Below are 15,251 nucleotides of genomic sequence, written 5' to 3' on the forward strand. Positions count from 1 at the left end.
AATAAGTGTTATGTACATCAGATTTCAATGAAGTGGATGCAAGTAATTAATGGCCAATGACGGCATTCGATGATGAGAAAACTCATAACTTATAAGTCAGCCAATATAGACCCTAACATGAAAAGATTTAAACAATCCAAATTAGTTCAAAGCCAATAACAATTACTAAAACAAAGCAAGTCACTGAGCATGATGAGCACTCAACCTTACCATAATCCTGGACAGTGGTTCAAATAGCACAACATATAAACAAACTGTAAAAACTGTTGCAAGTGGTTGAACTTAAAATATCACTGCAAGGCAATAAAAAGACTAATATGACACAATGCACTGAAGTAAAATTATCAAATGAAAGTAACTCATAATGTTCTTATTAAACATGATAAAATTAAGCTTATTTTATATTTCTGTTTTTCTCTATTAATTTTCATTTTGTGTATTTATATGTCAGACATCTTGGTTTTCATGATCATCAACAGGTCAATACTGAAAAAGAAACTTAAAGTTAATAATTTTCTACATGATGTGCAAATTGGATAAATGTGAAATGAAATGTGGGCTTTCCTGGACAAAAGAAATAGGAAAATTCAACAAAATGGCTTTAAACAAAAAGGAGTACTATCATAGATGCACAAGAATATAACTGTGTAAATTCAACAACCTACATATTCACTGAAGGATAAGGGAAAAATGTAAAAAAAAGTGTTTTGTTGTCAAAATAAACCCTGTCGAAATAAACACCAGCTTTATCCATGCATTGTCATCGCTCCGTCATATCAAATATACAGAGGAATAGATTTTTGAGAATGAATTTCAAAAATTAAATATGCATTTTTTTTTAACAATTGAAGGAAGATGGATGGATTTATTTATGCACTGAACTGTGACTTAAGGGATTGAATAACTGTACACATGAGCTAAAACATAAGATAAGTTATTTCAACATGAAGAGTGCTTATTTTTTTAAATCTGCAAATATGAGCACAACATTGATAACATCACAAATCGTAAGATAAACTATTTTGCTTATCATTTTATTGTCTTTAACAGCCAGACTATGGTGTTTGTATGTCTTGTTATTCATCAGTGAACCTTTTATTAAAGTTGTAATTATATTTTATCAGTTATATAGTCTAGGACAAATTATATTCATACTGTTTGTACTGTTATGAAACTTTCATAGAGGAAAAATAAGCATGTTATCAATTTCATTCAGACTTTACTCCAAAAATTAAGATGACAACTTTTGCACTCAGCGGATTGCAAACTTGTCCCGGAGACTGCCAAATGAAAATTTGGAAAAGATATATTACATTATCATAAAATTATTAGAGGTTGTCCTTTAAAATGTTCAAAAGATGAACCTTTGAAATTCTTGCAAACTGTCAGGTTGAATATTTTTGTATGTTTATGTAATTCCTTTTTCTGGTAATCGGACTCTCACTTACTCTTATTTTCACACATGTTTACTTTTTGCAAAGAACTCAGTGCTAGATTTGTCGTATTTTAAAATGATGAACACAATACAGTACGTTAATTTTATTATTGTGTTTTGTAATAAGAGCCTGAGCTTTAGCGTTGTTTACCTAATGATTTATATGTGAATTTTTGCTACAAGCAAACTCTCTTGTAGTCTGATTTTTTTTTGTTTCGAAGAATTTGCAATCTGTAAAAGTTAGCCATTCAAAATAAAATAACGGTCTTCAACCAAAGTCTTGGCTTAAAATGAACAGCAAACTATAAAGGGTCATACAAATGACTAGACATGTATAACAATTTAAAGGGGAAAAACAACGGTCTTCTATACATGTTTATCCATGTAGACAATTAACATATTGGTAGATCAATTTGTTTTCTTTTTAGTATAACACTGTTCTATTCGTTGACAATCTAACAACACAATGAATAAGATAACAGAAATAAGGATGACAACTCCTACACAACCTATAGCCTTCGCTACTGGTCTATCTTCGTACACGCTGATCTTCGTTAGTTTATAGGCTGAAATAAAATGATAGTTTAAGTTATAAGTTGTCTCTAAAATACAATACAGTTAGAGAATCGAATAACGAATATGTAATTGACCAATGTTATTAGTCTTTGTAAAAAAAGAGCAAAGAGGAAAAAAGCGCCTTGTTTCGTCGCCAGACTTGTCATTGTATTCTTATCAAACTTTTTGTACAGTTGATGGAAATGCTAAAAATACGTATACAATATACTTGAGTTATGGATGTTAGAAACAATCTACTTACTCACGTTCATCGACCGTATGTAACAACAAATATCGGATTGCTTGCTAAAAAATGCTAAAGGGTAGTGTAAAAGTTAAAATTGAAAATGAAAATTGGAAATATTTCAAAGAAACAACAACCCAACCAAAAAGCAGACAACAGTCAAAGACCACCAAGGGGTTTTTAACGTAGCAAGAAAATCTCACACCCAGAGTGGTTCTCAGCTGTTCCTCAAACAATTGTGTACTAGTTAATGAAAATGGTCGTTACACTAAACATTAAAACTATAAATGAACTAATTTAAAAACTAAAAATAAAAGAGGCTTCTGACTTGATAAACACATGTATGCAACTTCGAAGCACCTGACGAGAAACATCCATACATTTTATCTTAATTTGTAACATTTGTGTACATTGTATATGCTTTATATGATTTTTTCGCGTTTATATATAAGAGGTCTGCGTCATTTTTTTTTATGATAAACTGTTGCAATGCCCTTTTCAAATGGTTATTACTTTTCAGCTGTATTATTCATAAAACAAGTTACATTGTATACATGTTAACGTAAAAAGATTAAAATGACAATTTTCAACGAGATATTTGTTATTTCGTCCGAAGCTATCACTTATTCATGATCCTTTTCGAGTTGATGCGATTGTTTTGGTTGTTGATGCTTTTAACTTTAATTGTCCTTATCGATCAGTGGATCAAATATTGCAGCGAAATTTAGAAAACAATCAACAATGATATTAAACGGAAATACGTACGATTCGTAAAATACAAATCTGTTTACCGTATTTATGAAAGCTTTAAGAGGGACGAAAGATACCAAAGGGGCAGTCAAACTCGTAAATCTAAAACAAACTGACAACGCCATGGCTAAAAATGAAAAAAGACAAACAAACAACAGCACACACAATATAACTTTTGGTATGTTCTTACCGTTCGTTTGTTCAGTGTCAATAAACAGGACACGTCTTAATTCTTCTACTGTTGTTGAATTAATATTCACATTAGATGTATCAGGTTCACAAGTTATAGGTGCTGTAAGTACATAGTTTACAATTGCTAATTAAACCTAAATTTTATCCAGGTGTGTATACCGCATGTAGCTTTTCGCAGTCGAAGAACATCGACCGTATAGATTGTGCCACTATACAGTCACTTACATGTTATATATGTATATACAGCATTGTTTGCGAAACAGTTATTTCAATGTTTTAAAATCGTTAATTATACCTTTATTTTATAAAGACGTGTATACCATATGACACGGTGTAGTTTTGCGCAGTCGCAGTGAAAGAAAAACGACCGTATAAATTTTGCCACTATACAGTCATTTATCACAGATATATACAGCATTGTTTACGAAGCAGTTATTTTCAATGTGAAAACAGGCAAAATGAAATTGATTGTGGCTATGTAAGCGTACACAATTACATATATGTCTAAAAATAAACACATGTAGATTTTAGTAAAAAATTTGGAATATCTTTTACCGTTAGGGTCTCAATTTTTGTAGTAATTTTTTGGAAATAATTCGTTCTTCTACATTTTCCCAATGTTAGAAGAAACGGACATGTTTTTGCTGTTTATTTATCTATTAATTGAAAAAAAAATCATGATAGTTAATATTTTAACAAAAAATACGCATTTTGTATAAATTCAAAATATACTTTAATTCCTATTATTTTCAACCGTAGGACTAGATTTATTAAGCTATATGTGTCATTTTATTTGATCTGATGGTCCTTAATGCTTAATTGCATATTTCATTTTACCTGATGTGTTTCAATTTCAGCGTCACTGCCTATTCTTTGCCACTGGCATGAACAAATTTAAGCTTGGTGTTTATGTTTTGTTGACCTATAACTAATTATAGGAAGACGTGACGAGTTTACATATTGGTTACTATATTTGGCCCTATTTAACTTTTTTGGATTCGAGCGTCACTGGTGAATCTTTTGTAGACGAAACGCGCGTCTGGCGTATATACAAATTTTAGTCCTGGTATCTTTGATGAGTTTATTTACCTAGTCCATGCTTGAAGCATACTGCTCCTGTCAAGGCACTACTGTTTGTGTTGCAAGGTGCCCATGACTGAATTTGATTTGAATCAATAACAACACATTCCTCACTAGAAGAGCTCGATGATAGCCATGTAACAAACGATGGGTCATTATTCCAGTTTGATGGGGAACCCATAATGGAATGGGTACCAAGCCAAACTTGAGTACTCTTTATTCTGCAAATATGTAAAAATATGAATAAATTTCTGTTATCAATTGATTTTTGGATATTTCTGCAGTAAATTCGTCCTAAAAGCATGGTCATCAAATAAAAGCAATTAATACGCCTGTATTTAAAAAAAATTAAAAAGAAAAAAACATGTCGAATTGAACATTTACGTACCAATGCGTACGTTTTGTAAATGGTTTACATTTTACCATACATTGACAAAAAGAAAGCTTTCAAGTGTAAGGCAACATTTAGGACATAACTGAATTTTGTATTTGCAGCTTTGAGGTCCATTGATAGTTTTAATGTCCCAAATTTAGTTTAAGGAGGCTCGCGGGTATAAGATTTTCAGAAAAAAAATAAACTTTTTTTTTATTACATATTTTATTTATTACCTTTAGCAGTTGTAACTTTATTATACGGTACAAAAATCATTCAAAAAAAAAAATCAATTCGTGTTGGACCCAGGTGACTTTTAAAATGTAGATAGCATCGAAAAAGCTCAACATTATCTCCCTTTGGTGCCAAAATGCCATTTTGTGGCATTAAAATTGAAATATCTTTTCTAACGCATGGGTGACCTATATTTTTATTGTTGTTTTCGAAAAAGCTGTAAATAAACTAAATAATTGTTGTATTTTTTTTTATTTCGATATTACCGCTATTTCTCCTATTACATTGTAGTTCAACAGAAAAAAAAAGGAAATTAACAAAAATGTATGCTCCTTTCGAAGGCAGATTGTGAGCGTAAATGAACGGTGACCCCATTTTATGATTTCATTTTTCTATCAAGTATACAATAAAACTCATTTATAGAAAAATATAGCGAAATCCTATATTAAATTAAAATAAATGTAGACCCGCGAGCCCCCTTAACTGGCGACTCGTACAATCAAGTTATTTCTATTCTAATGGAAAACAATTCATAATAAAATTTCAATCATTATTCAATGTAAAATTTTTATTGAAGAAAATTCTGAAAAAATGTGTTATCTTCGATCTATTGTCCGTGAACTAGGTGACTTTATTGGTCTGCTTTCTAAACACAAGGCGTTTTATTGCTTCTTGGCTGTTTCAGAATGCAATAAAATTTGATAAAAAGATAACATTTAGGTGCAACGTGAGTTTTTTTGCTAATTGTTGCAGAAATAGCACATACAAACGCAATTAAAAATGTCGGCTTCCTTAGTCACAGACAAAGATAAAAAAAAAACGTATACGCTGACAGTCATCCAATCAGAACCATTGAAATTAAACTTGTAATGTTTGATTTTCATACAGACTCATCCCAATCGAGTTTGTCATATTTTACGTTGACGTCGTTTTTTTCAGTCATACTAAAATATCGATGCAACAATGTTAACATTACATGAGAAACATGACAACCCTAATAGTTAAGCAGGATTTTTTTTGTGTTGATTAACTATTCCACGCACCAGCGTATACACCATGCTTTTGATTGCGTTTCTGTGCCTACTCTTGTTTGTCGTTAACGTGTTTGTGAACTTTGTTGTTATGTTGTCTTTGTTTTATTTTATATAATTTTTGTATTTTCTCTTTTACTCTTAGTAAAAGGACTATTGCGTTTAACTGTAATGTTCTCACAAATGCAAGATGTATCACAACACAAATATAAATAAGAATTTCTTCCATATTCAGCTACATCTGCGTTAACAAAAAGACCATGCCTCCCTTAAAAGCAACTCATGATTTTGCTATTTTTGTTTTCCGAAGAATGATTTTTTAAACATGTTTACCAATGAATATCAAACATTCAGGACAAACATTAACGAATATGAAGCAATTAATCACGGCATGAAGGCATTACAAATAATTATTACAAATAGGAATACGAATATTCAAAGGGAGTGTGTATTAGGTCAGGATTACTCACAACCTAGTATGCCATACTAAGTGTTTTTTTTTCGCATATAAAAATTTAACTTATATCACCCATCTTTTAAAACGACTGCCTTATTCAATTATGGTTTACAACAAATCTTTCGAATTATCTTAAGATGATAGTATATTAATTGTCTATTAATTATGTAATACTCGGACTTGATTGTATCCCTCCTATTCACATACATATATATATCGATATCACAAGGTGTATAAGGAGTAAGTTTTAAATTTTCATTATATTTTGTATGTTCGACCTTTTTTTATTGTCAAATAATAAATAGTTAATTTTTAAACTCTGGTGTAATAGTCGTCGTGTTAAGGTGAATCAACACATTTCTTAATGATGATGAACAGCAATCCTTGTCAGAATAACATTACAGTAAGGAACACCTACGTTTTGGTTATGAAAGGTGGAATTCCGAAATTGATGTTTTTAAAGTTTGATAAAAATAACATCCCTTATAAAGTAATCACAAAATTATTGGCATAAAGTATGAGACGTTCCTGCTAAAGCTTATCCGAGGGTTGCATTGACAATGAGTCGATGAGATAACATTGATATTTCATCTGTCAGGGTTATATGACAATGTTGTTAACTAGATGCTTTAAGGATGAGTGTTGCCAAGTTTGTTTATATTTGTCTCAGTAGTTGCAGAGGAGAAGGTTTTTGCAAAAGATTACAATATTTGATTACCAAAAAATATATTAAATATTTACTATGAAGGGCAATAACTCATAAAGGGGTCATGGTGATTTATTTGTCTATCTGACTTTTTTACTGTTTACAGTTTATTTCTATTCATTATAATATTCAAGAAAATAACAAAAAACTGCAAAATGTACTTATAATTATCAATCCTGAGTCAGTAACTTATCAACAGGTTGTTTGATGCCTCGGAAATTAACAGAAATTTTTACATACATGTTCTATTTTTAGCCATAGTGACCATCTTGGTTGATGGATAGGGTCATCGGATAAGTATTTGAAACTAAATACCCTAAGGTTGATTAAGGCTCAGTTTGTTTCACATTTGGCCCAGTAGTTGCAGAGGAGAATATGTTTGTAAAAGTCAACTGACGACGACGACGACGGCGCCAAGTGATGGAAAAGGCTCACCTATCCTTTGGACGAGGTGAGCTAAAAAGGATAATATCAAAATGAAGGTTGACTATGGTTCACTGAACAAGATAGCAAGCAATGTTACAAATAAAAGTGTATTCAGTATAACACGACATCAGAGGACACAAGGTGTTACTATACAAAGTAGAAAAACTCCAGTAAAAACAGTCAATTTCAAATAACAATATAGTATGACCAACAAAATAAAACGACAAATCCTCCTTCAAATAAGATTTCTGTCAAATAGTTTACGAGAATCGATGTCTTTTTTTTTAACCGATGGAGACCTTTTCGATTTATCTTACCTCATATACATTTCATAGAATCAAATAAATTGAAAGCAACCGCGTAAAGATGGTGTATATCCAATATAAGGCTAGTAAGTGAGGTTCATTTCTATACACGGTTAGTAGATGTGTTACGTCCCTTTATAAAAACAACACGGCGATGAGGAAAAATCTTAAAGGTTTCAACAGCCGAAACAACTGCTGATAAACGATTGAAATATATTCATAAAACACATTTAACATGTTTAAAGTTATCACGGTTATTGTTGGCATTTATTTTTGTATAGACTAATTGATCAATGTTCTTAATACTAACAATATTGCATGCTTTAACACTTTGATAATCCGCTATAGGCTAAACACTACATGTTAGGATAGTCGGTAAGATAAATTCGTCACATAATAGTGTGCAAGTTACCTAATACGATATATATGGGGTCAGTAAATTTCATATGGGGATTCGAGCTTCGCTCTCACCCCATTTGGAATTTAAGTACCCCATATATATCGTATAAGATCTCTAGCACACTATGCAACCAATATTAAGCGTTGTGAGTTGAATGCACATCAATACACCGACGTCACACTAATTTATAACGTGACTCTGTACTTTAAAAGATCCCGTCAGTATGATATTGTTCTATTTATATGTCATTATGATATATTTCTATTATGAATTACAATATACGTTGAACCACAAACGTCAAAATCATTCAATCGCGTAGTGGAATTAACTATTTTTGGATTCTTATAAATTCTATATATAACTTTTGGACTAGTTTAAATCTCGGTCTATTTCTTAAATTTATTCTTACATACTTTTGATTTTTTAACCCTGTATGCTAACATTCCCATGAAAATTTTAAAATTGTTTGTACGAACATTGAACGACAAATTTATGTGACGTATAAAATTTTCTGACGTCAGACACTCAAATCAATAAATGTGTTCATAGATAGTAGATGTTTTTGTGTTCTGTTAAATTGTTCCTTTTAAAATTGTTAAACGATGATGACTGATGTACCCATATTTTGACTATTCTATTTATTGTGTCTGTTTATTTAACGCATCAATGTAAAAATATCGGAAATTGATGAGACTGTCATTAAAGTGAGAGGGTTAGCGCTATAGAACCAGGTTTAATCCACCATTTTCTACATTTGAAAATGCCTGTACCAAGTCAGGAATATGACAGTTTTTGTCCATTCGTTTTTGATGCGTTTTGTTATTTGATTTTGCCATGTGATTATGGACTTTCCCAATTGATCTTCCTCTAAGTTCAGTATTTTTGTGATTTTACTTTTTGAACAACTTTTACCCTAGAAACTTGAAATGTCTACTTACGAAAATACAGTTCCCAAAACGTTATTCTCGATAAACTGATAATTTTGGTCATCTATTAATGATGCAATGTAGCCACCATCCTCCTGACACTTAACCATGGCATCAACAATTGTCCATGACGTCAATGATGAAGGCTTACTTGTAAACCAGTAACAGTGTTCTCGGTACATTTGATCAGCGCTGGAAGTCCAGTTTAGACAATTCACAACTTCAATGTAAAAAAGTATTAGAAACTGTGATATGCAGCGCAGCTGCTTAATCATAGTCGATGATGTAGAGTCTGACATAGTGCTTTATCATGTATATAAATATTGTCAACACTTTCAGTTACATATTTCAAGAGTGTTACTTACTAAAGATAATTTCGCAAACACACACTATTTCAGACGCGCATGTTCAGGACCTGCGTACCCTTCCGGAGCTCATGAGAGCACCATCAGTTTTGGTGGGGTTCGAGTTGCTTAGTCTGTAATTTACTATGTTGTGTCTTGTGTACTATTATTTGTCTGTTTGTCTTTTTATTATATAGCCATGGTGTTGTCTGTTTATTTTCAATCTATGAGTTTGACTTCCCTTTTGTATTTCTCGCCCCTCGTCCCCCCCCCCCACTCCTTTCAGGTATACATTATCATTAGCGAATGCCAGTTCTAATATATTTCATTCTTTAGGTTTTAGACTACATTTTAAAAAATAAAAAAAATTCAAATAAAAAACCGCTAATTTGTAGTTATTGGCTCTTCAGCTGAGTGTTGTGCTTCATATCATGAATTACCCTTTTGGTATACAGACATAATTATCACTTATGTCTTTAATTATGGAAAAGAAATAATAAGGTGTAAACATTTATGAGACAAAACCAACAAAACACATTTCAAAAGCAAAGTAGCAGCACTTTAAGTGTTGTTCTCAATATCAATGTAAAAGGGTGGTCTTTAACGTATACAGTGAAAATTTTTGTAGAAGACATTACCAAATACCAAATTGCAAAACTTGTGTCTAGTCCATTTGTCATTTTAAACAACAAAATATGTTTAAACTAAACTAACTATTAACAAAATATCACTTTGCTGTATATACAAGCTTTACAATAATAATAATTATAATAATACTTAAGATTTAAGAGTGTCTTTAGTGCATGGTAGTTTAGAATAAATATAAATGATTGATTGGTGATTGCTTGACGCCACACCAGCACAAAAAAGCTATATCGTGACGAGGGATGAATAAAACATATCACTATGTCAAAATACAATTAAAATAATATCAACCTGCATTCACCTTTTTTATAACATAGCATTTCGTCCAGAACATAATCTGAGCATGACTTGTCCTGAGTTTTATTTGGAAGATGAAAGCTTCTTTTGTTAATCACAGCACAGTTTTGATCCGTTCCTCCGTTCGGCTGGTTAAGTTCTGGGTCTTCATCAAGCCAAAAAGTTGACCGAAAATCATTGTTTGCTATGCTTGATCCATCTAAATGGGTCCATGTGTTTTCTACAGCTACGTCCATCACGCCAATAAATGTTTCCCCTCTATAAAAGCGAAAGTACACACATGAATCATATAAGTTAAGTAATTTGATTGCACACGTGTTACTGTATATCTACTCTTTGATGTTTAAAGATGAGACCACATACTAGGCATTGCAGCTTAAGTTATTATGTTTTATTTTATTCTCATCAGCTCACATCAAAATCATGAAATTAAAACAAAATACCAATAAAAATCCACATGTCTGTTACACAATTACCGCTATAATTGTTCTTACATCATGTGGTACGTACGTGAATTGATTATTTTTTTTAGGTTTATCATGCTTTTAAATGCTATGAATATAACATTAATAAGGAATGATTGCCAACGAGAATACTAAATCAAATAATGTAGATTAAAGCATTGATGGGTTACCTTATAGTATTTATGCGTACTGCATATTAAGCTTTGCAAGGACCCGACACAACATAATGTAAAACAACTGAAAAGGTAAAGCCAACAAAATTATAAAATAAAACAAATATGAAATAGACTGCAACCAAAGACAACCACTATATTACAACATTGACAACGAACGATGGCTTAACTGGTCCAATTTAAGAAAAAAGTAAGTAGGTGTAATACCAACATTGTTTTTCCCCAATTAGCCCTTGTAAAAGATATACTTGGCATGAATAAACTTTTATCCTGTCCAGTGCTATAGAAAAAAATTCACATAACATTTCATTGCATATAAGACAATAACCATCATTGGAAGTTAACCAATCAAATGTATCCCCTATATTTAATCTGTGTACAAGGTTTAGTCACCATGTTAACTCAAGATCATCAAATACTCTATAGAAATCCCAAATTAAAAAAAAAAATGGTGTTTTGAAATACCCAAGACATATGTTTACGAGACAGATTTTTTTTAATGCAATAAAATGTAGGATTAATTACCTTTAACTGTTAAATTTAAAAGAATATTTTTTTTCGAAATACTTTCGTATACAATCGGATGTGACGTTTCATGAATTGGTGGTATTACACCTGTATACCTCAGTACAGGAGCAACCCAACAACACGTAACATGAATAACACGTTTTTAACCTCCTGTTTTATTTATTTTTTTTCCATTTTTATTCATAAGAAACAACAGCAATATCAAATAAAACATACGAGCCACCTGGTCTTAAATTTTCTACAAAATTGTACTGCGCTACGTCTATGTATGGCGCCAATCCATGACCGTCTTCAGCACAAAGCCTGTTAGCTTCAAAGGCATTTACCATATTCGATGAACTTTTGTACCAATAACAGTGATGCCTGTAAATGCCATCCAGCAGTGAATACCATGCTAAACAATCAGCAGCAAAGCACGAATACCCTAAAAGTATGATAAAAGACAAAAATATTGAAATGAAAACAAACTGTCTGGTTTTACTACCGTAACTTTTTGTTGTCTTGTGTTTAATTACAGACACTTCGAATGAACATTCAAAATATTTGACGCGATTTATTAGAATTTGTAAATAATTTCTTTTTGTCTGAAAATGTAGCAATCAGATGTTTGCGGTTCTGCTTTTGTTTTTAAGGATGTTTCGCTCCTCCAGTTTTTGGATTTTTGTCATTTATTAGGAATCCTCTTCGTTTATTCATAATTTTCCTGCAATTTTTCAATTGTTTATATCTCGTAAACAAAGTCATGTACCCTTCATTTTTTCTAAAAATATTTTTTTCCGTTATTTATGTTCATTTATGTACATTGTACAATCAATTTATAACAATGTTATTTTGAAACATAGTACAGTGGCGGATCCAGATGGGGGGTTCCATCGGTTGGAACCCCCCTTCTTTCGGCCGATCAATGCATTTGAATTGGGACATATACATGTAGTTGGAACCCCCCCTTTTTATCCTGGGTTGGGAACCCCCCTTTTTTAAAATGGCTGGATCCGCCCCTGTAGTAGCGAACACTTTTAAAGTTGACAAAAAGTCATCTTAGGTAGAATAAGTCACATAAGCAATACGAGGGATGTCACACGTGGAGCAGGATCTGCTTACCCTTCCGGAGCATCTGAGATCACTCCTAGTTTTTGGTGGGGTTCGTGTTGTTTATTCTTTAGTTTTCTATGCTGTGTCATGTGTACTATTGTTTGTCTGTTTGTCTTTTTTCATTTTTAGCCATGGAGTTGTCAGTTTCTTTTAGATTTCTGTGTTTGACTGTCCCTTTGGTATCTTTCGTCACTCTTTTGTACATGTTGCATGTAGTGGGGTCAAAAAACCACCAGACATATTTTCAAACCGGCAACATGAATGTACTCCAAAAGTATAATTTACATGTTGACATATCCCAGGGACACATATGTGATAGGAAGCGTGATATACATCGATTTAATAAAAATGACAAAAGTTTCCACCGAAGTCCACCTGCAATTGTAACTGTCAGTCTACAAATGTTACTATGCTCTTTGGTCGAGTTGCTGTCTTTGACTGATTCCCCGTTTCCGTTTTTTTCAATGTTATGATATAGTCCTTTATTGATAACCTTCAAAATGATATTTACGTAATTTAAAACTGGTGTTCGCAAAATTGTATGACCAAAAGTACCAAAAAGTGTAAATCAATGATTATTGGTTCAAAACATGTTTTATTGGACTTTGAACAGTTCAGATATCAACATTTCAAATGAACAAATAGAGAATGTAGAATGAAAAACGTCTTTGTTTATATATCGACAAAAACCTAAATTGGAATGAACAAATAGATAAAATATCATGTACAATAGAATCAATTTGTAACAAAAGATAAGAAAATATTTACCTATGCATATACGTATTATCTATTTTAATGCTTATATTCTGCCATTATTTGATTATTGTTGCAATATATGGGGCAGTTCAAAGTGAAATACATAAACTTAATAAATTATTAAAGAAATCTACTAGGGTTATAATAGAAGCTGACATAACGGCATCATCCAGTTTATTGTTTAATAGTTTTATAAGTCAAGGTCAAGGATCAGTAAATGAACTAGTTCATACAGTTAAAAAAAAAAATAGAACTCAATTAGATATTGAAAATATACACCAGAAAATGTTAAAAAAAAAGAATATGTCACCGACTTCGTTTTCAAGCAATTCATTTTTTAAATGATCCGAAAGGGTACTAATTACATTGAATATACATGTATAAGGTAAATCTATACTTTTCTTCTACAATTTTCGGTTTTACGGTATAAATCACGTGAACCGCTCCATAGAATTTAAATTGATATTTGCTTCCTCTTTGTCTTACGAATAAGATGATATTAAAAAAAAATATGGTCACCGACTTCGTTTTCCCAGTAGAAGCGACGCAAAACCAACATTTTGGCAAAAAAGATAACATCAAAATTCGTGACGTCATAATTTTTATTACATAACGTCAAGTTATCATGATAATAATTTCCAACGTTCTTCGTGTTAATTATGCACGATGATTATGTGTTTAGTATTGATAGATTCTTTTTATCATACAAGTCTGGGTAATTATCATTAATCTTTAAAAAAAAATATTTAGTATTACCAATATTCTTTATTCTTTATATCTTAGCACCCCATTATACTCCTTTTCTTTTTTTTCTTTTTTGCATTTTATTCTGCAATGTTTGCCCATTATTCTGTTTTCCGTAAACCCCAATCAGACCCTCTTTTATGGAACATTTTAAAAAGAAATTTGAAATTTACGTTGTAAAAAAATATTATACATGTATGTTCATTATTAATATACACATCTAAAACAACTACTAGTTCAGACAAAAATACATTGTAAGTACATAAACGCAAAATGGTAAAAACTTAAAAATAGAAATCATCAGGGACGCAATACAAGATGTTATTGAAGCTATATTTTTTGTGCCCCCCTTTTTAGTTATTCCGCAAAATATAACAGTTTGAGTTCTAGAACGTTTTCACTTTGCTGTCTGTTTGCATGTGGTCAGGGTTTTGATCTTTATTAAAGAAGAGGGACAAAAGATACCAAAGGGACAGTCAAACTCATAAATCTAAAAGAAACTGACAACGCCATAGCTAAAAATGAAAGACACACAAACAACAGCACACATGACACAAGATAGAAAACTAAAGAATAAACAACACGAACCCCACCAAAAAAATAGGGGTGATCTCAGTTGCTCCGGAAGGGTAAGCAGATCCTGCTCCCCATGTGGCACCCGTCGTGTTGCTTATGTGATAACAAATCCAGTAAGTAAATAGTCTAATTCGTATGAATATTTCCTCTAATGAGAGATAGTTGAACTTTGTCATTTTTGGGTAATCAATTCATAAATCTCTTAGACTATCTTGTAAGTTATCTGTTTACTCTTTTTTCTCCGTTCCGATACATGATTTTGCCACTTTTGAAAAAAAAAAGCAGTTTCTTTAGCATCGGAACTTCTAATAGCTTGTGTTTTGGTACTATATCACGACAGAGCGTGTTCTGTCCATATACTGCTGCTTAACATCGCATATATAAACAAACATTATATCAATGATTCTACAAATAGTGTCGTGTGGTTACATGTATTAATGCATCTGCAAGTTAACAAGTAAAAGACGCAGACAAACTGACATCTTTGTTAATACCTTTTTTGTTCTGTATAAAATTTA

The 15,251-nt window shown here is 31.7% G+C and overlaps 3 protein-coding genes across 3 annotated transcripts in view; all 3 read right to left on the reverse strand.

The window, feature by feature from the left end:
* The window catches only part of LOC139526915 (uncharacterized), a 350,297-nt gene that overhangs the window by 291,252 nt on the left and 43,794 nt on the right, over nt 1-15,251 (reverse strand). The gene's annotated exons all lie outside the window — the stretch shown is intronic.
* LOC139528986 (uncharacterized) overlaps nt 1-15,251 on the reverse strand; it is an 88,068-nt gene that overhangs the window by 21,845 nt on the left and 50,972 nt on the right. The gene's annotated exons all lie outside the window — the stretch shown is intronic.
* LOC139526873 (lymphocyte antigen 75-like) lies at nt 1,844-11,985 on the reverse strand. Its single transcript, XM_071322007.1, has 6 exons — nt 11,782-11,985; nt 10,405-10,658; nt 9,127-9,334; nt 4,266-4,477; nt 3,175-3,276; nt 1,844-2,001 (listed from the first exon to the last, which is right to left on the reverse strand). Exons 1-6 carry the CDS (start codon nt 11,892-11,894, stop codon nt 1,844-1,846), a joined length of 1,047 nt encoding a protein of 348 aa, XP_071178108.1. The 5' UTR covers nt 11,895-11,985.

The sequence above is a fragment of the Mytilus edulis genome, chromosome 6, assembly GCF_963676685.1.
Source record: "Mytilus edulis chromosome 6, xbMytEdul2.2, whole genome shotgun sequence".
Taxonomy (NCBI): Eukaryota; Metazoa; Mollusca; class Bivalvia; order Mytilida; family Mytilidae; genus Mytilus; species Mytilus edulis.

Excerpts from the sequence above, each read along its gene's own strand:
- LOC139526873 (XM_071322007.1), bottom strand. The coding sequence starts at position 11,894 with ATGGTAAATGCCTTTGAAGCTAACAGGCTTTGTGCTGAAGACGGTCAT. Across the intron at positions 9,335-10,404 it reads AATGCTATGTTATAAAAAAG|TTGTGAATTGTCTAAACTGG; the intron begins GTGAATGCAGGT and ends TTTACATTGAAG. Across the intron at positions 3,277-4,265 it reads ATGCTTCAAGCATGGACTAG|CACCTATAACTTGTGAACCT; the intron begins GTAAATAAACTC and ends ATGTACTTACAG.